This window comes from Archocentrus centrarchus, chromosome 6, assembly GCF_007364275.1.
Source record: "Archocentrus centrarchus isolate MPI-CPG fArcCen1 chromosome 6, fArcCen1, whole genome shotgun sequence".
NCBI lineage: Eukaryota > Metazoa > Chordata > Actinopteri > Cichliformes > Cichlidae > Archocentrus > Archocentrus centrarchus.
Genome location: NC_044351.1, coordinates 17,339,671 through 17,360,572, shown reverse-complemented (window position 1 = coordinate 17,360,572; position 20,902 = coordinate 17,339,671). Strand labels below are relative to the sequence as shown.

The 20,902-nt window shown below is 39.9% G+C and overlaps 3 protein-coding genes across 6 annotated transcripts; 1 reads left to right on the top strand and 2 right to left on the bottom strand.

Moving 5' to 3' along the window:
• The first annotated feature begins 327 nt into the window (after window positions 1-327).
• LOC115781484 (protein regulator of cytokinesis 1-like) lies at window positions 328-6,368 on the top strand. 2 transcript variants are annotated; one of them, XM_030731146.1, is made up of 14 exons: window positions 328-501; window positions 1,395-1,527; window positions 1,611-1,733; window positions 1,819-2,052; window positions 2,183-2,353; window positions 2,445-2,594; window positions 2,710-2,857; window positions 2,958-3,094; window positions 3,186-3,281; window positions 4,021-4,167; window positions 4,261-4,371; window positions 4,458-4,565; window positions 4,966-5,075; window positions 5,906-6,368. In XM_030731146.1, the coding sequence occupies exons 1-14, from the start codon at window positions 491-493 to the stop codon at window positions 5,937-5,939; spliced, it is 1,713 nt and encodes a 570-aa protein (XP_030587006.1). In that variant the 5' UTR covers window positions 328-490; the 3' UTR covers window positions 5,940-6,368. The 2 variants fall into 2 exon arrangements, with proteins under 2 accessions (XP_030587006.1, XP_030587005.1); XM_030731145.1 differs by having other exon boundaries at window positions 4,966-5,142.
• LOC115781492 (ubiquitin-associated protein 1-like) lies at window positions 6,353-9,924 on the bottom strand. Of its 2 annotated transcripts, XM_030731160.1 has the most exons (6): window positions 9,743-9,920; window positions 9,514-9,663; window positions 7,703-8,344; window positions 7,441-7,611; window positions 6,822-6,923; window positions 6,353-6,727 (listed from the first exon to the last, which is right to left on the bottom strand). In XM_030731160.1, the coding sequence occupies exons 1-6, from the start codon at window positions 9,845-9,847 to the stop codon at window positions 6,593-6,595; spliced, it is 1,305 nt and encodes a 434-aa protein (XP_030587020.1). In that variant the 5' UTR covers window positions 9,848-9,920; the 3' UTR covers window positions 6,353-6,592. The 2 variants fall into 2 exon arrangements, with proteins under 2 accessions (XP_030587020.1, XP_030587021.1); XM_030731161.1 differs by lacking the exon at window positions 9,514-9,663 and having other exon boundaries at window positions 9,743-9,924.
• Window positions 9,925-10,501: 577 nt separating this feature from the next.
• Window positions 10,502-19,784, bottom strand: clpxb (caseinolytic mitochondrial matrix peptidase chaperone subunit Xb). Of its 2 annotated transcripts, none has more exons than XM_030731142.1 (15): window positions 19,636-19,784; window positions 18,957-19,032; window positions 17,998-18,158; window positions 17,774-17,888; window positions 16,184-16,338; window positions 15,895-16,054; window positions 15,296-15,337; window positions 14,504-14,680; window positions 14,214-14,378; window positions 13,285-13,373; window positions 12,876-13,040; window positions 12,473-12,772; window positions 12,104-12,196; window positions 11,908-12,014; window positions 10,502-11,786 (listed from the first exon to the last, which is right to left on the bottom strand). In XM_030731142.1, the coding sequence occupies exons 2-15, from the start codon at window positions 19,009-19,011 to the stop codon at window positions 11,696-11,698; spliced, it is 1,875 nt and encodes a 624-aa protein (XP_030587002.1). In that variant the 5' UTR covers window positions 19,012-19,032; window positions 19,636-19,784; the 3' UTR covers window positions 10,502-11,695. The 2 variants fall into 2 exon arrangements, with proteins under 2 accessions (XP_030587002.1, XP_030587003.1); XM_030731143.1 differs by having other exon boundaries at window positions 19,524-19,783.
• Between the last annotated feature and the right edge of the window lie 1,118 nt (window positions 19,785-20,902).

The window sequence follows — 20,902 nt, the reverse complement described above, 5'->3', positions numbered from 1 at the left end:
CCAGGTTCTGGGGGCCTTTTAAAGCGTTTCTTTGGATATTGGATGCTTTTTCACTCATTTCAGTCCAGTCCTTGTACCTGATCATTTTCAGAGGAATGTCTTTTTTGTTGTTGTTCGTTCCTTTGTTAAGCCACTTAACACTGGCCTATGAATCATCTATGAGCAATCTACTCCCATGTACCTCTTGTTGGCGACTGCTGCAGCGCTGTAGTTTGGAGAAGTGGGAGAGGTACCACTCAGGAAATGCACGAAGATTTGGAAATTCTCTGGTGCCTCCCCAGAGCGATTTCCGCTGACGTCAGTTTCATCAGCCAATCAGAGTCCAAGCGTTGTTTCGGTGCAAATTTCAAATGCACTCGACAAACGAACGGGTAGTCGGGAAACTGCAGCTAGACTGACCCTAAACTAATTATACTGGTTTTGTGCGGAAAGATTGGTTGCACCTAAACGACGATTGTTTTAAAACATTTCAGTTGTCTGCGGTGGCGAAATGAGAGTGAGGTCAGTGGTGAATATATATATATATATATATTTTAGCGGTTTATGTAACTTGTAATCAGTTAGGAAACTCGCTCATTAGTTTTTGTGTATGTGTTAACTGAGCGGACTCGCACAGCTTGTTTCACACGTAAGGACGGATCAGCCGTTGGGGTATACTGTCATTGTTTTTTTTGTCACTTTCATATTAATTATGATATTTATTATTTGGGATTTCTAAACGTTACCACTTATATGCTACAGCAACTAGCTAAACGTTAGCTTGCTCAGTCGCTGGTCAAACTGGGTTGTGGCGTTTGTATTTCGGCTGCTAACTCAGCTGTTTCCTACCTGATTTTAAAAGTCTTCGCATAATATTAGGCGAGATAAAATCACTAACATTATTGTACGTCTCATTTTTCAATTTTAAGTAAATGAAACCCCTGTTAAAGTATTAAAGTTTTACCTTGGGTTTAAAGAAAATTCATGGGGCAAAACAGACTCGTGGTAACACGCAGTCACCTTCCAAAGGGCCACTTTGAGCCAGGAAAAACCCTGTGAAACCTGATTTGATTGTTAGTCCAGAATACACGCACAAACCTTTGTGTACACCTGCTCACTTTATGGCAGTACCCATTACACTTTACGCTCTGTTACACAGAGCCCGGCTTCTCATATTTTATATGCAGTTTAACGACCTTTAATGAGCCATTTTGAACTCTTAACTACATTTTTGCTTCACTGAATAAGAGATTTTACTTATGATGACTTGTCATTGTATTTTATTGATCTAAATACATTTTATACTTCAAGTCGTCTTGTTACGTTTGCTGTATTTAACTCAAAATTTTAACTGCTGTAACAAAGGAATTTCCCAATTTTGGGGATAACTGACTAAGGATCTGGTTTTCTTCCAGTGAAGTCCATGCCGCAGAATCTGTTGCCTACCTGAACAGAGCCCTGGTCAGGTTGCAGGATATCTGGGAGGAGATTGGGATTCCTGAAGAGCAGCGCCTGCAAAGAACCAATGATGTTCACAAGCACATTAAAGTGAGTTGCATCAGTGTACGTTTAGGCAGTTTTTGGCCTTATAGGACTAATTTAACACCCCCTTTGGTTTTCTTTGCCTTCAGGGCTTGCTGGACCTCATGATTGCTGAGGAAGAGGAGCTCAAGAAGCGAGTATTGAAAAGCATAGAGTCTTGTCGCAAGGAACTCAGTATTTTGTGTAGTGAGCTTCAGATGCCCCCTTTTGAGGTATTCACATTTAAGAAATGCATGTGTGTTTCTTTATATTCATCAAGGAAATGTGTTAGGTCTAACCTTCTGAATTTCTTTGCAGGAGGAGGATGGCTGCAGCATGTTGCAGATGGAGAAGAACAGCCGCACACGTCTGGAGGTGATGAAGGAGCAAAAAAAGCAAAGAATGGAGGAGCTTAAAAGCCTCGTTGGCAAAGACAGAGAGCTGTGTGATATTATGTGCACTACCCCCTTTTGCATCGATCAAGACTCCGTACCGTCACTGACACAGCTAGAGAGTTTTCGGGCCTACCTCAATGATCTCACCAAAGAGAAGGTGTTTCTGGTTTTCAGGGGTTTTTGTTTTTCTGTTTTTTTTTTTGTTTGTTTGTTTGTTTTTTTCCCCACTTCCTTAATTGTTAATTTCAATTTTTGTTTTTGGTTTGTAACCGCTCTTATCACTGCAGGAATGTCGCCATGAGGAATTTGTGAGCATCAAAAAGGAGATCAGTGCATGCATGGATGATCTGGAGCAGCAGCCAGAGACCAGTTTTGAGATGGATGTGATGTGTGAGGACGAGGAGGCATTTTGTCTGTCGAATGACAACATTGCTGCCCTTAAACTCCTCCTTAGACAAGTAAGTTTGTGACACCTCCTTATCTAATGCTATCAGTCTAAACTAGAATTTAGAATAATGTGGGTGATTTTCTTTTTCTTCCTTTTCCCAGTTAAAAGACCGCAAAGCTGAGAAGGAGCTCCTTTGTTCAGGTTACCGCACTAAGATCCAAGAGCTGTGGGAGCGGCTTCAGATTCCCCAAGAGGACAGGGAAGCCTTCTCAGAGCATATGATCAAGTCAAAGAAGAGAAACATTGAGGCAGTACGAAATCTACCTTTTGATACATGATTCTAAATCATGCATTAGTGTATTTTTCCCACCCAATGCTACTAACCCCTCCTAAGAGTTTATAATAATGTGTATTCTGTGTTTTCAGCTCCAGGCTGAGGTCCAGCGTCTAGAGGTGCTGAAAATGCAGAGCATGCAAAGTGTCATTGAGGCCATCAGAGCAGAGATTGCCCGCCTGTGGGAGAAATGTTTCTACAGCCCCGAACAGCAGGAAGCTTTTGTTCCATATCACGATGGTGAAAGTCTATTGTTTAATAACAGCCCGTTTTAGGCTAAATATATGCACCAAACGTCACAGAACTAATGACTGTCTCGGTGTGTGCTTTCTTTCCACAGATGATTTCACAGAGGAGCTTCTCAATCTGCACGAGGCTGAGGTCTCAACCTTGAAGAAATGCTACGAGGACCACAAAGATCTGTTTGAAGGAGTCACTAAATGGCAGGACAACTGGAGCTTGTACTTAGAGCTTGATGTGAGTGTTGTCCCTGTACATTTTGTTTGGAAACTTTTAAAATGTGTGTCTCTGGGTGTGGTCACAAGTTACTGTGTGCTTCTCCTTTTAGAAAAAGGCTAATGACCCTTCAAGGTTCAACAACAGAGGTGGGAACCTTCTGAAAGAAGAAAAGCAGAGAAGTGACCTGCAGAAAAGTTTGCCTAAGGTGAGGATATTGTTTTTGTTTGACTGTACTGTTTCAGTAAATAAACAGGATTACTCTAAGCAGATGTCAACCTGCAAGATATGTGCTTAGAAAGAATTTAAGAGTTGTCATATTAGATTGATTTGGTAAATAAAAAGGGGTCAAGTGAACCATATGAGAGTGGAAACAGAAGGTTGAGGTGTATTGCTGGTTTTGTCCAACAGATGGGGATATTAAATGAGTGTCACTCTAGTTCAGGTGCATATGTCTGCTGTGCACCAGAGCTTACCAAAGGCATTTTAGAAATTGATGTAGTCAAATAGTCCACTGTCAGTGCAGAATCTATTAAAAGGGAACTCGCTGTGCTCTACGAATCCAAAAATGCGTATTTCGCAGTTCAGAAACGCCCTTATTAGATGGTGCAATAGTGGAGAGTGGGCAGGAAAGTGTCCAAACCCAAGCTGCTGCAGCTCATGCCGTGAGCTAAACTGGTGCCCAGCCTTTCAGTGATTTCTTTAAACTTCTGTTCTTTTTCTCTGGAAAAAGAGCAGTTCAGAGAAATCATTGAAAGCTCAAAATTACCATGACATTCATACCCATGAGTGGATGTAAACTTTTGATCACAACTGTATTAAGCATTGGTTCAGTCCCTTAGTACATTCATTGTCTTTAACAAACCATTTTACATATGAGAGAGTAAGTGTAATACAACCCCTTTTTAACACGGTGACTATATAAGAATGCTCCTGCTTGTTTTCAGTTGGAAAAGAGTCTGAAGGCCCAAATCGATGCTTGGGAGCAGGAGCATGGCAAGGATTTCTTGGTGAATGGACAGAAATTTCTTGAGTATGTGCAACAGCAGTGGGATCAACATCACAATGAAAAGGAGAAGGAGAAACTTGAAAGGGTATGTTACTGCTATTGCAAAATCTACCAAGTCTTACATTTCCCTGTAGCAGTAGTAATGTGACTATTAAATGCATTATTCTTTGGCCAATAGCACATGAAGAAAACTAAGCAGATACAGGAGGAAATGCTGTATGGAACAACAGTGAAAACACCATCTAAAAGGAGGCTAGGAGGGACTCCCACTCCTGGAAAAATTAAAAGGGTAGATATTTCTGTGGTATTTCTATAATTGTGCATTAATGTGGAAGATGGCACTGACTGAGGCACCTTTGTCCCCTGTCCACTCAGCTTAATGGCACCTCGACTATCTCCACTCCAACCAGCTTTCTGTGCTCAGGCCTCGGTGGCACCATGTGCCATTCTTCCACCCAGAAACCACCGCTGTCTGCTATCAAGGTATTGTGCTCCATGTTGTGTTTTTGACAGTCAATCAGGAATAGATTGGTTCATTCAGTATCACAGCAGGTTTGAGCCCCATTTTCTCACAACTTCAGAACAGTAAAGCCTCCTACATTAGTTTGCATGCAGATTTGGTTTTACCTTTTTCCATGCTGGGCAACAATTGAGTATAGTGTTTGTTCCCAATATGGTCCAGGCATTGACAATAACTCCTCATTCTACCCAACTAGTCAGGTCCCATATCTTCAACTGAGAAATGTGCATAATATGAACTTTTTACATTGTATGTCAAGATATTGGCTGCTTTAAAAGTGGTTATCTGTCATATTGTCCTATGTAATCTTTAAATGAAAGGGCTTTCCAAAACACAGCATCATTCTAGTTGGTCTCATTGTAGGGTCTTGGCCTGCGAACCCCTGGACATGGAAAGACACCGCGTGTGCTAGACCGAAACAAGGAAAATATCTCCCACCTTAATAGAAACACTCCAAGTGGCACACCGTTAAGGTCTCAGGATACTCAAGATCACACCTTCACCTTTAACTCTATTGCTGGCTCCTATTCGGAATTTGCGGTAAATGGGGTTTTTACATCTGTTTAGTCACTGAAGTACAATTTAAAAGGAAAACACTGCCATTGGCACCAAATTTACAAAAGACTTATACAAATTAAAAAAAAAAAAACATCTTTATTGCTATGTAGATGTACATTTATTTTATAATGCAGATGAAATTCCAACATTATGTAATTGTGATACAAAGAAAAATCTACAAAAATTATTAATTAATATAATGACAAAACTTAAAAAAAAAATAAAGCTTTGAGCCATCTTTTGACATTTGAGTATACATTCCAAACTTTGTCATACAGTCAGCATTGTTTGATAAATGGAAAAATGTTAATAATCTGCATTGAAATTTACACAGAATACCATGAATATGCATATGAAGTGGTTTCATAGTGTAGTGTTTAACACACAAAAGATCCCTGATATAAGATCAGGAGGGCTGTGTCAGGAAGGGCATCAGGCAGACAAGTGAAATATGCAGATCCATCCACTGTGGCAACCCCCCTGCAAATAAGGGAACAGCCAAAAGAAGCTGTCTACAATGAATATACATGTTGGAATAGTCAAAATGCACTAGGTCATAAGAAAATGGTGAAATGGCTACAATCCTGTACTGTAAAAAATTCCTGACATACCAAAGTCTCAATAACTTGTTTATTTGAGCCACAGTAAAATTTTCCACTGTATGACTCATAAACCTGGTCATCATGAGGTTAAAAATTTTTCCAAAAGTGAATACACATTTAATTTACCGACTTTTCCTTTACAGAGGGACCTCTCGAAGGCTTCTAAAGCAAATGTGAAGTCAGGACTGCTGAACTCCACTGTTGGTCATCAGTGATGCTTCAAAGGAGCGGCTCTGGCACAGAGGGTCACTCACCTCAATGGTAGTTTGGTGTAGTTTTCACACAATGGACAAGAGGGAACAAAAAAATGTAAATATTTTGATCTGTGTGAACATTTTTCCATTGTTCCCCTGCTGTATGCATCTCTCTGGCCTTCTGATTCTTGTGCCACAGCTGTTGTGGCTTTTTATTTGATCATTTTTATTTAGGTGCGTTTAAGTGAAGCGTTACTTGCAATCTAGAGCACTACTTTGTTTCACTAATGTGAAAATTGGACACGACTTTCTTCTTCCAGCTGGAATGACAGCTAAACTTTTTCTCCAGAAACCAAATGTCAGGTGATTTTAGTCTTTTTCTTAACCTGTAAATAAACGTTTTGAAAGCAGATGTTATTTTGCATTTCATTCTTCCCCCATCTTTCAGTTGCATTTGTTTGATTTTAATTGAGTGCAAGTTAAAAGGCAGTAATTGAATTCAGCCACAGAGTTACGATTTAATTTTAATGGTATTGTTATAGCTTTCTATAAAACTATAGGTAGGGGATTGGCCTGGGAGAACTGAGTGCTCTTCTAGTGACTGTAGACGTTTATGCTGGAATTGTGACAACTTCTTTAAGCCATACGTGTCATGAGTTCCTCAAGAGCCCTTTCACGGTGATTTTCATGAACAAGGAGCACTTCTTTGATTGCACTTTGCTGGAAGCCCATCTCATTAAATTGAGTCAACAATCGCAGGAACTCAGCAGCCTGGGGAAAAAATTAATTGTATTGCTGCTTCATGTCAAGTTACAATAAGGTGTGACTGGTGCTGGTTCATTGACATGAAAAAATTTGGGGTTACCTTGCTCTCACAGTTCTGAAACATCTCCAAAGCCTCTTCCACCTGTGCTTGATCATATCCCAGCTGACACAGACGGTCACAGGTAACCAGGTACTTTAGCACCTGTCAAAATAAGAGGGACAGAACAAGAATTTCATCCATTTCTCTACACTGTTAAGAAATGTACTCATTACCATTTAGGAATGTGTACAGGATTGATTTAAACTTAAATACCATTACCTTATGGATGCATAAACAAATTAGCTTAAGGATGATTGTGATAAATGTATTTTCCTTGTTAACCTGACAGAACAATTCACTCACTTTCACACCTACAGCCAATTTAGAGTCACCCGTTAAGCTAACATTTGGATTGTGGGAGGAAGTCCGTATTTGGAGAGAACCTACACAGGCACAAGGAGAACACGTAAACTCCACACAGAAGGGCCCCAGCTGGCCAGTGGATTTGAACCCAGGACTTTGTTGGTGCTAACTACTGTGCCACCTTGTCCTAAAAGTTTTAATTTTGAGTCAGACTTTACTGAGGCAAATCAAAAGAGTTTTATGTGTATATTACAGTTCACTGTTTCCTTGAAAAATGCAATCAACAAACACTTGGTAACCCCAGTGTAGTACCTACCTTCTCAGGGCTCCTGTAGCCTGTCTTCTGCAGAGCCAAAATAGCTGTTCGTAAAGGGTAGCCCCTCTCAGTGATTGTTTCAAGTAGCTCTCTCTCTTCCTGGCTGAGTGCTGTCAAAAGCTCTGCTGCAAAGTCAAAGAAAACCCCCCGAGAGGCACCACTCGTCAGGACCTGATGATGACAAGCAAAGACCAAGCATAAATAAGAGAAAACAGCTTCGGCTGCCTTAATTATATTATATGATGCTCTTAGAGAAACCAACCTTCTTCCTGCGGTTTTTCAAAACAGGCCCCGCAGAGGAGGGTCGTTGCTGGTGTCTGGGTGGGGAAGGTCCAGCGGGTGGTGTGTTTTGGGAGAACTTCCTGCCCAAAGAGCGCTGCCTCTTTTTGATGTTCTTCTGGGGGAGCGGACTGGCCTGCTGTGATCTGTGCTGCTCAAGCGCACGCAGAGGCTGTCTACACTCTGGGAGAGAAGAAGCGCCCCTGTGACTTCTGAAACTCTGAGGTAAGTCAGTCTTACAGTGGTGCGGGGAAGCACCAAGGTGCATGTCTTTGACTCTGGAGATTGGGTCTTTGAGTGAAGCACTCCGGGGTCGCTCCCTCCCCTTGATGAGCTGAGGGGCATCTTCAGTGGAGGACATTTCATTGTCCTCGTGATAACCATCTTCATCTTCAGAGTCAGATATGAGGAACTTGACAGTGCGATGGTGCAGCCAGTGAGCGTCAGCAGAGTTCAGGCTGTGGCTACGGGGCCGAGGGTTGAGGGCCTGCAGATCGCTGCTCCTGGGAGTGACCCTACAAGTCTCGTTAGGACTGCTGAACATCAGCCAGTAAGGAGGGCAGGATGGAGCTTGACAGGCTAACTGCTGTCCAGTTATAATCCATCTCTCCAGGTTGAACCCATACTGCAGGAAAAGCAGAGTCAAAAAGATTTTAAACGATGGGCCTTTTCCACAGCTGACATTTAGAAGTGCAGGGGTTAGTAAGAACATTAACAATAACTCTGTAGTATTCAAGTGTGCCAATAAAACATGACAGTAATCAGTGAGCAAGGGTGAAGCTTATTACAGCTAACTAAAACTGAGTGGAAAAAAAAGCATTTTAGTTAGGTGAAATAAAAATAAAAACAGACTATTTTATACTTACAAAACTAGCTAAAATAAATCCAGGAAATGTGTTTGTCTCTGTGGCCAAACCTGCCAACACAACCAGCCTCTGGAAGCTTTGGTGGAGGCCAAAGGTGCCTGATATGACAGAGTTTCCCTCTGACATATACCACCCAAAGGTGCTTTTAACTGTGCTTAATTCCCAAGGGGGTTGCCACAGTGGACAGATCCACATCTTGATTTGTCACAGAGTTTACACCAGAAGCCCTTCCTGACATAACCCTCCCATTTATCCAGACTTGGAACCAGCAGTAGGAGTACACCAGCTTGTGTCTCCTCCTGAAATCAACTGAGGATGATTTTTTTTTTTCCACCAAAATTACTGTATCATGAAGGGATTAATGAAAATTGAACTAAATATTTTGAGACAATTAAAAAAAAAAAAAAAACAGTAAATCATTAAAATCCACTCTGAGAACTATTTCAAAGTACTAAAATGAACTAAAATGAAAAATAAATAAGAATATGAAAGAATTCAAACTATAATAACTGTCCAGTATGCAAATGACCCAGAAGCAGCAAAATGTACAAATTTTTCTGATACCATCTGTGCTTTTCTTCCTGTTGAAAAAGACCTATGAATGTAATGTCAGTAAGATGGAATAAAAGGCATTTCAACTTCATGCAGCCTAGTTCTATTATTTGAACATAATCCTTCATTACAGTGTGTATATTGTTTCAGGAAAACATCGTCTTCTGCACTGTTTGAAATCTTATTAGGATTACCTTCCTAAGTACATTCAAATGGAAACCAGAGCCCCGTTAAACTCCCAATACTCAAAAACCTAGATTTTCAAGCAATTAAACAGAAAATTTATTCTAAGCAGAAACTGCACAGGGAAGAACATGTAGGCTCTATATTCAGAGATTCTGGGGGGGAAAAAATGTGTTTTAATTTGATGTGCGACCTCAGTTTCCTGCATTATCTGATGGCAGTCTGGTACAGTAATCTCCGGAGCGGGCAACAGCTGCATTTCTTCCTCCAGCGGACCCAGCTGGGTCTGAAACGGGACGTCCTCCAGCATGTTCATTGTCACCAAAATGCTCCAACCGCCAACCTGCATCAGGAGATATGAAGAGCTCCTGTGTTTCCAGCTACAAGTTTTAAAAGAAAGCTTTATTGTTATAAATTCATACCTTTGTCAAATATGTTCTTCCAGGTCCACAGTCCTCTGAAACATCAGCAGGTGTTTGGAGTAAATGACTCACACAAACATCAGCGTACATGATAAACCTCTTCATCACTAAGCCTCTGACATCACTGGGTTTGTTTTCCAATAATACCCAAGGTGCCTGTTTTAATCCAACTGTCACAGATCCATTAGAAATACTAAACATACATATCAAAATCAAACCAAAGAACACTGAAAAAGTATATTCAAAAACAAATACTGTTTAATACCTCATATTTATATGCATTGCTACTAACAGTAACAACTGCTCTGAATTTTACTTCAATGTGTTACCATTTTTAGCAGATTGCATCATTTTCCATCTGTATTCAAGGCCACATTAGAGACTTTGTACGAACACTTTGTGGTGTGACTTCGGTGTGTACTGGAGAGGGGGATTAGGGAAATGCTGAGGTATCGGGAAACAAAGCACAGCACGATACTTTCCAGAGATTAGCTGCTTACATAAAGGTGACAGCCCAACAGTGTATTGCATTCATTTCTTAATATCTTATCACACCTCCAACTTAAATTGGAATTCAAGAATGATAAAAAAAATTGTACAGATATACATTTTATTTATACATTTTAAACAATCACAATAAATTTAAGATTAACAATTTTTGTGGGGGGGTGGGGTGGGGGGGCACAGGTTCTGTAACAGACCTCTGACAACAGAACAGCAGTTCTGACACTTTTCTAAAATAAAATGAAGCTTCAAGCAAAGGGAGAACAAATCTATTTTAATCTAATTTGAAAGCACAAACAGCATTTTAAAAGAGTATAATAGAGTGGTTCAGTCAGAGCATTTAAGTAGAGGCTTGATTACAGACGTGTACTGAGGTACCATTTAGTAACAGGATATTACATCACTAAAGGTGAGGTGAATTTCCAACAGTGGAGCACGCACAAAGAAAAGAAAACTCTGTGCTGCTCTGAGGGGTGTTTGACAAAGCAGGTTTGGAGAAGCAGCCAGCGTAACTGGAAAGAGATCATCTGATAATTTGATAATGGACAACAAACTCGAACACATGGTTCGGGAACACGGTTCAGTTGTAATAAAACAAAAAAGATATTTCATTGACACTTCAACATGACCCGGCTAACCTGCTTTGTGAATCAGCCCTCTGTGACACGGAGGTCTGCAAGTAAACACTTATACATTCCCTAAAGAGTGTGCTAAAGGAGGCAGCCAAACACTGAAAATAACCATTCTGGCTGTTTAAAAGGTCACCTTTGTTTTTCACCTGCTGTAGTTAGTGTGCTGGTGCATAATACCTCACAATATGGTCTCCTAATTAGAGGTCATGTCATACAAACTGCTTACAAATGCTACCTAAGCAGTGTAGCTAAACATTTACAGCTGATTTTATTGTGAGCACCATTATTACAATGGTTGTAAAGAGAAAAAAAAAAAAGAAACCATCAAAAATATTGATGTGCTCATGGAATATTATGCCCTTATAAGGCATTAGCTAACATGGTAACATCAGCTCGGGTCTTCATCAGCATTCCCTGTTCGCAAGTGTACAGTATGATCCCAGAATTTCCATTTGCTTCCCTTGCCATTACAGCCCCTCACTACAAAAAGGAAAAACAAAACAGGCTACAAATACTTCCATGAATAAAATTTCATTATCTTTATATAGATAAAATGTTAACAATCCCCAGAGATTGAAATATTTTATAAAGGTCCACCCTGTGAGTGCACCACTACAGAATCTACATCTGATGCACAGGACCAAAGGCTGTTACACTCTAACTTCTTCATCACAAAAACTCTCCCCACTGGTGTCCACAGCTTATTCATCAGGGGCTTTAATAAAAGAATTGGTACCAAAATTGGTATCCAAAAGGTTCAGAGTGATCTAATGATTTGAGACAGCATGGTCTGTAGGTGAAATGAATCACACATGGTTCAGTTGTTAGCAGCGTCTGCCTGTCTAGGCCAGTTGTCCTCCTCAATGCCAGAGTCGTACTCCTCTTCAGTCGAATCCTTGGCTGGAGCTCTGAAATTCAAATAAAGGCTACAAGTCAAGTTTCAACCACGGAGTCTCTGTGTACTCAGCCTAAGGAAACTGATCTCTAGCTTGACACACATACCCCAGCACTGTGAGGAGAGGTACTGACCTGACGTATCTGGGTTGGGATTTTCCTTGGACAACATCTTTGTCCAGTTCAACGGCCATGATGTCAGAGTGCGGCACCTCAAACATGGGCTCAAGGAGGAGCTTTTCCTGTGCATGAACACAAGACTTCACTTGATACCGACAGCACAAAAACTAAGAAAAATGAGAGTTTGGTACCTTCTGTAAGAATCACCTACCATGATGGATCTGAGGCCACGAGCTCCAGTTTTTCTCTCCAAAGCCATTCTTGCTATGGCCCTCAATGCATCTGGGGTCACATTGAGTTCACACTGAAACAAAAGACATTGACTATTTAATTGCAATTCTAAAAATCCAGTCACGTAAATCTGAACACAAAGATGACCTCAACAAACATTATTTTTCTGTACATCTGATCTGATAAAAGAAATGTGCTGTGTCTGTAAAGATGTGATTTTTGTTAAAAAAAAGAAAAAATCCCGTCAAGACCATTTGAGTAATACATGCATCATATTGATTTTTGGAAAGCTGCCCCCCCAATGCACAACCACACAGCATTGCAGCAACTGCAATATTTGAGCTCTTACTTTGTCCATGCTGAATAGAGCCTGGTACTGGGGCACCACAGCATTGCGCGGTTCAGTCAAGATCCGGACAAGCGTATCTTCATCCAAGCTGTGCAGAGGAACAATAACGGGAAGACGGCCAACAAACTCTGGGATCATTCCAAACTCAATTAAGTCCCTGGCCTCGACATGCTTCAGCAGCCTGTCCTTCTCCTCGATCTCTGCTACGGTGTCTGTCTCACCACTGGTGTTTGCCAAATCTGCAGCAGCGGCTGCACGGCGCCCTTTCCCCAGGTTAGAGGGCGTTCCAAAACCCAAATACTGAAGAGACATAAAAGACAAGGATCAGTTTCGAGGGAGGAATAACAAACAGGAGTCTTGGCTGAACATCTGCTGACACACATATGAGCTGTGTCAAGTTTACCTTTTCATTCTTTCTTCTGCTAATGATTCTGTCAAGTCCATTAAAGGCACCAGATGCAACAAAGAGTATGTTTGTTGTGTCAACCTGCACCGTTTCTCCTCTCAGTTTCCTGGAGTTTTTCTCGGGAACATTTACAACTGTACCCTCCAAAAGTTTAAGCAAACCCTGACAGAGAAGAAAAGAGTGAATGTCAGTCTCAGTCAACCAATACAGGACGAAAGGCAAACAAGCATAAAATCAGCTGGTCATAACTGTAAACATCAGCTGTCTGGTCACACAAAACAAGACATCTCAAAATATCCACCGAGACTGCGCTAAAATTCTATATATGATCTCCAGACTAAACAAACATAATAAAATAATTATTTGTTGCAGCCTTAGAACAAATTACTGCATAAAGGTTACTAACCTGCTGAACTCCCTCTCCACCCACATCTCTCAGCTGATGGATTCCAGGAACACTGCCAATCTTGTCAACCTCATCCAGAAACACAATACCTGCACATGAAATAGGAGAACAGAGTCATGGAGACAAAGCTTAATGCCTTCCCCAAGATATTTCCCAAGACAGTTCTTGTCTTTCCTGAGCCTTCTGTGCGTAACTATTAGTATTTTCTTCCAGTTTCATGTTTTCTGGTACACACACCTCACCAGTATTCATGCTGAAAGCTCGCAAACATGTAGTGCAGAATAAAGTGCATGTGTAGGCTTCATCTTTAAAAACAGCATGTCCAACACTGGTGAAGTCACAAACACATTTTTTTAGCCCAGTAAGGAGTGTAACACGATAAAGTGCTCTAGCTTTTAAACCTGTTGTAACAGAGTAACTCAGTAATTACATAAAAATGAAACAGCATTAATCATCACAATGATTACATTTCACAAAGTGGTTTTTCATGCAAGACTTCAATGGTACTGTTTTACTTTGTTTATGCTCTAATCTTACCACTGCTGAGCTGTTTAGGTCTGGTTTTATAAAACAGCACTGTGATTGCTTTCTTTTAGGGCCACCATGAATGAATGTGTTCAATAATCAGGTTCATTACTTTGCAAAATGATGGTTCATATGGTAAACCATACATCTGCAACATGCTCATTAATCCTACAACAATCTTCAATAATGATTTCAAACTTCCCATGTAAAATTAAATGTCTATTAATTACATGTTAACATAAAAAAAATGGGTATGAGGGGAAGGAAAGGCTTGATGTTTGTATTGGATTCTGCTGCTTGCTTCTTGTGTTCAGTGTTTTCAAAACAGGCAGTTTCTTAGTAAACATACGGTATCATTTTGACACTGGAAACTCCCCTTCTGTAAATAAAATCCCTCTGCCCACCTTGCTGTGCTTTTTCCACTGAGTAGTTGGCATCTTGCAGAAGTTTGGCAATAACTGACTCGATGTCCTCTCCCACGTATCCAGCCTGAGTCAGTGTGGTGCAGTCACAAATTGCAAACGGAACATCCAAACAACGCGCCAGTGTCTGTGCCAATAATGTTTTTCCTGTGAAAAATTATGTAAATCATAAATGGATGGATGGATAAAAATGTCTTTGGCAAGACATATAATACAAACACATTGCACAGTGTCTCTGACAGCATCTGTGCAATATTACAAAACAAACTTACCTGAACCAGTTGGACCAAGCAGGATAATGTTACTCTTCTCCAGTTTAATGTCAGTGTGTGTGGAGTCCAAGACCTCCCCACCTCTCCTCTCCTGAGGTGCCTGTTGGCTTGCCTGCTGCTGCATGGACGCACCAAGAGCATTTCCATGAGGGCTGATTCCTGCAATCTGCAGCAGCTCTGCAACAACAAGCCAGCCACAGAGGTCACCTTGTTAGTGAGCAGAACTGTAAGAACTCTATGTTTCACAAATCACAAATAAAAAAGCAACTTAATGCATTCATCTGAGGCACTGGTAGACAAGCATGCCATTCACTGATCGTGAATGCAACCATCTGTGTATAGTAAGAGTTTTCATGCACAGGCTAAAAATACACATGCCCTGGTCAGTGTCACTGAGAGTCACTGAGAACAGCTGGACTAAAATTAGCAAAAGTCTGAATGTAGGTCAAAGGGCAACTTTATCTGTTTGTCTGGTCTGTGAATCATTGACAAGTTTAACTTTGCTGTGTCAATTTCTGTCTTATTTATAAAACTGGTCACTGTTACAAAAGTGGAAATACACACTATTATCTGATGTTGATGAACTTCCTTAATCATTTAAAGTTGATAATTATTTAAACCAGACATAAAGGTCATAAATACATTAAAAAAAATCTCTCTGAAAAAGGCAAAACCTTCAAGCGTCACAGAGGTCTGTACACTTTGGCATTTGTGCAACTTAAAAATAAGAAACTGCAGATTAGGGGCCTTCAAAATTGATAAAAGATAACAGTGAGGAGGACAGTCACTTACTTGTGAATCTGTATTCATCCTCTCGTCTTCTCATCTCTAGCTCTACAGGGAGAGGATCAAAGTACTTAAATCAATATTATCATTAATCATTACCACTATCACAATATCAATGCAGTCACTGAAAAAGAGCTTTACAAAATCATGTGATAAGTATTGAACAAATGCCAAATACAGATTATGATTTCAGGCCACATATGTAACCTCGTCAATATAATGTGGCTTATACAAATATATAGCATTCCCCAATTCTCTACTCCACATATGACAGACATTCACTGCAGCATATTTGCATTATTAGGTTTCATTTTGAAATCATTAAAAGAAAATCTGCTGCATGTGATTTTTTTTTAAGTTTAATATTACATTTTAGCTCCTGTCCACTGTTAAATGAAGACAAGGATGTCAACAAAAATTTGACTGAGCTTAGCACTACATATGTAGGCAATACAAAACGTGGATGTTTATACACTACAGTATTGTTCCCATCAGACTGCAACATATGCATCACTTAAAATAAATCCAAGACATGACAAAGATATTAGAAACTGTTTCTTTACATGCAGAATGATGCAGTGTCTACAGAACACACAGATACTGACCACGAGGTGTTAAAGACGGCTGTTTTTCCACCTCCACCTGCTGTCGGCTCCCAGAGGGGATGTTGTTGTAGATGCGCTTATAGTGATTATACACTGCAACTGCCAACACTTTTTTTGCATAGGACTGGCCAACAACGTACTTATCAAGGTAGGCATATATCTGGGGGGAAATAAATAAATAAATATATATATATATATTATTCACAATGGGAGAAAATTATAATAAAAATTCCAATTGCATGTTAAAAAGCATGTTCTGACAACTTTGGTTTCTGCTTCAGTTTCTTACCTTCTTTGGAGGTGGGGGAGGTTTCTGTGCAAATGCCAGTTTCACTGCCTCCGCAGCAGATTCTGGCTCTTTGTTTAGCCCTTTCTTGGAGTCCGTTTCAGACAGCACCACAAAGAAGTGATGACATTTTTCACATTTGACAAATCGTGTTGATGCTACAAAAGAACACCACATGCAACGTTAGAACATTTCAATCCAAGCTGAAAACACTTTTTTTTTTTACAGACATTTACAACAAATCTATTGATTAATGCCACTGATGCTGAAAATAAAAATCTGGACAAAGTGGAGTGTTTTGCTCATAGTGATTTTAACTAGACTGAGTAACAGCTTTCATACTTATTACTGTGCATTGTACTGTGTATAACTGTGCATGTGACAAATAAACACTATCTTATCTTATTATATTACTACATTTCATTACAGGGCAATCGATTATTCAATTTCTTTTTCAGCCTTGACTACTAATAAAGTTCAAGTCATCCTCATTTGGATTCCAGTGATAGATAATCACAATCCGAAACACAACAAGCAGCACAGGTTAGAAAGTTAACTCCCCACCAATCTACATCATACATTTCCTGTATCTGCTCATGGTCCATTTACTCTGTAAGATGTAGATATTTCATTAATATTTCTGAGAAGTCTTGACTAGTGTGGTGTGATTTGTGGGACACCCATCTCAAGACAACAGCAACAGTTTTGACTTTTCTGCATTTGTAGACAGTTTGTCTTACTGTGAATTAATGGAATACCCAGGACTATAGAAGTACATCTGAGGCCTTTGTTTATAGGGCTCCTCTACAACCTACAACTCCAGTTTTATCTTCCTAACTGGAACACCTGACCCTCAGTAACTTTCAGGGAAGTAAATAATTTATAGCCCTGACTGTAGGTGATTACAGCCAGGGCTATAAATGTACTGTTTTTTTTTTTTGGCCACAGCAGCTTTTACGGGCAGTGGAGAGAGACAGGAAATGGGGGAAAGATACAGGGGAAGACATGTAGGGAAGTTGGCGACGGGCTGGGACTCGAACCCGCGCCGCCAGCACCGCAACGCGGCATATACATGTGGTCGCTGGCTTCACCACTAAGCCACCCAGGCACCCCTAAATGTCCTGTTTTGTAAAGTTTTACTGTTTGTGTGCCATTAACTTAGTCAAAATGTGTTTCAATTTTTTTCTGTAATTGTGATTTTGATAACAACAAGTCATAAATGCAGAAATCCTTATAATTCCAAAGGAACCATATTCTCTTCATCCATGTTTAGAGAAATCCAGCAAAGACAGTCACAGTTCTTCCAGTGGTGATAATACCATTTATTTGTCATAAACAAATAAGTGGGATATCCTCAATGAACCCTCAATCATAACTTGTCATCTCTATTTTGTTTTGTTTTTCTAAATTACTGTCAAACAACTATTACCACCAAAATGACAGCCCCACACTTGACTTCAACGTCTATCTTAAGAAAACATCTGTGACAGAAATATGTCCACAACTGCCACACAGTCACAAGGTTTTAAACTTATTCCTCTTGACATAATTCAACAATCAGATCATTCAGTAAGTAACTGTATGTGTACTCACATACAAAGGTTTCTACATGAGTGCAGGGGTCTCCACATTTAGGGCAGCGTAGCTGGCTTCCACCTTTCCCTGATCCTCCAGAACCAGACATTCTTTTCCCTTCACTGATGCTCTTCTGTGTAAAGAATACTGTGTTAGCATACGTGACATTAAAGTATTACTATCCCCTGCTTTAACAAGTTGGTGTACATTCACAATTACAGAGAGCTGCAATTAGAGATTACCTTTCCACCATCACTTCCGCTGTCCTTGGTCGTCCCATCTTTAGAGCCGTAACAGACAGAAGTCTCTGAAAACGGCCTTACACATACCAAAGGTGGTAAATGAGTTTCCCGAAGACTGTGACGAATCGGAGAAAACAGCTGAATCCGGCCACATGACAGTCCTGTAACAACAGCAACATCTCTTTATATTTCTATCAGCCAGATGACTGAAAATTAATGAGATGGAATTTTAATAGTTTTTTCCCTATACAATGAATACCATTCTTGTCATTTAGATGGGGGGGGGGGGGGGGGGGGGGGGCAAAACACTGAGAGCTAGTTTCCAAGAAATGTATTAAGCATATTCATAACTAAAAATCTTTTTCAATGGTAATCTTTATTGAAATTTTCTTTAGTGTGGGATTAGGCTTAACCCATGTTAAAGAGGTCACCTTGAGTTAAACAAAAAAAAAAAAAAGGAAGCCATTTTTACAATTCTGTTACACATTTTGGCTACTCCTTCAATTGGATACACAAGTAAATAATCTTCACACATATCACAGAGAAGTGAAAGCTTATTTCACAACACATCAGATGAAAGTAAAAATGCAACGTAAGACCAAAGACCATGTTTCTATTAGACGAATATCCATCAAAAGCAGCATATCACAGTTCGATACATTAAGTTTATATAACTTGCATGCGCTGCAATTGTTGCATAGTTTTTATGCCATTAAATAGTGCTTTTTGTGTGTTAGTCTAAAAACTGAAATACGAAAAGCTAGGTGATGTACCATTGACCTATTTCCTGAACTATTAACAGTTACCTTTTCACCTGCTGTTGACATTAGCTACATGACTGTCATAACAAACAGCAATCTAGGTCAGCTGGAGCCCTACTTCCACAAGCTAAAGCAAATAGCTCAATGTCATGCAGCTTAACGCAGCTGTATGGTGTGTGTGTATGTTTCCTTTCGTACCTCTGTTAGCCGTGTTTAGGAACAACCTGGCAACCGAAGCGCATGGACAGGACATCTTTTCTTCTGTTTCAAATTCCTAAAAGCAAAAACAGTACAAAGTTAGCATCCTACAGCTAACAGACTGCGCTGAAGAAAAAAAAAAAAAAAAAAACAGGCCGGTTAAACGCCTCATAACTCCAACGTCACAGTTAGCATTAGCACAGCAGCTCATTAACAAGTCGAGCTAGTCGCCAGTGGTGTTCACTACAGTGTAAATATTTAGAGTTTAAATGACACAAAAGTTGTTGGGAGTTTGAGCTATCACGCCCTGTTAATGGAACCCTGCATTAACACTGTATCTAGTTAGCTTACATAAATAGGTAACTGTTAGCGTCGTATGCTAGGCCTAAGCCAAATTCACCAGGCGTTTTCTTCCTAAAGGAAATGACAAGCAGCTGACGTTACACAGTTAATAAGGAGAGTGGCTGCTAACAAAAACAAATTCGCAGCATCGCAGCCAGCTTATTTTAAAAACGAGTAACTAACAAATACAAGGCAACATGTAACTAGCTTTCCAGTCTTACTCACGGTGCACGGTGAAACCAGTCGCGTCTTGACACACAAATTTGCTAAGTCACTACAGCTTCTGTACGTTTGATATAGTTTGAAAAGTCAGTATGTCATGCTAATGCCACAGTACCTATAACATGAATTGAAAAGGCTCAGCCGTTAGACCGTTATTCCCCAGGTGGGACACGAACTAAAGTGATGTAACGCCTCCTGTTGTGAACTAGGTTAGGTTGGTTACCCGGCTAGCGAGCTAGCTTGTCCCAACATAAACGATATAATCACTGTGTACGGTGTAAGCAACATGGCGGTTTCGTTTGTGTGTGTTTAGCCCACATCCATCCAGATATTTTGAGATCTACTCAAACATAGTATGACTCGTGGTGCGTTCATAAAAACATCGTAATATGTAATGCTGACAAGGATATTGTGAAATTAAGTTGCGCTTGTTTGTTAATATCTAGCACAATGATGTAACCTATTAACAGTTGTTTCAGTCACATGTTACTATTTGATATACAGGCACAGTTCTCTGTTTAAATTATTAGAGCATTAATACAGCCTTCAGTTGTTTGAAGAAACACTTTTCTATAAACACTGAGCTGGTACGAGGGCCTTGTATAGGGTGACCAGATCCCAACTAAATGTAAGGGAAAGAGAGTGTTTGTGCGTGACAGTGTGGGACATGATACTACCGATAGGTAGTTTGAAAATTTAATGTATCTAACTTAAACAAACAAACAAACAAATAAACAAATGGGGTTACAGTTTTGACATCAACTGTTAATGGAAAATATGCACTATTTTATGTGAATGCAATTCAGTTTTCCCAATTTATTACAATTGTAAATGGAAGCGAACGCTTTTTTGTTTGTTTTTTGGTATTATCCAATGCTCTTCATACATTTGTTTCTTTTTGATATATCACTGTTTTGTCTGATAGTGGATTATTTACTGTTTGCTTTTTGGGGTTATAGTTCAGTACATCTGTTATTGAGGCACATGATTCTTGTGAGATGTTCACCTTTCTAATCCAGAGCCACTCAAAATGAGGGACAGTGTCTTTTTAAATGGGGTGGAGAGGGCAAGGGTTAAAATTGATGTGCAGTCCCACATAGAGTTGTCTGACAGACCTTATTGGGACGCTTGATGGGACTGAGCCTGTGAAGGAAAAAAAAGAAGAAAGTGTATGATTTTCTTAACAGTTTCATATGTCATGCTGCCTCTGTCAGCCCAGCTAACTGTTCACCCAGATAAAAACAACTTGATAAAAAACAGGGGCCATTACTCTTCTCTGTCTGTGTGGTCACAATGATAATATTATGTAGCCAAGCTGACCTCTGGATAACGAAAAACTCAAATGGGTTTTACTAATTTTAGTGATATGTTCACAGCTAATA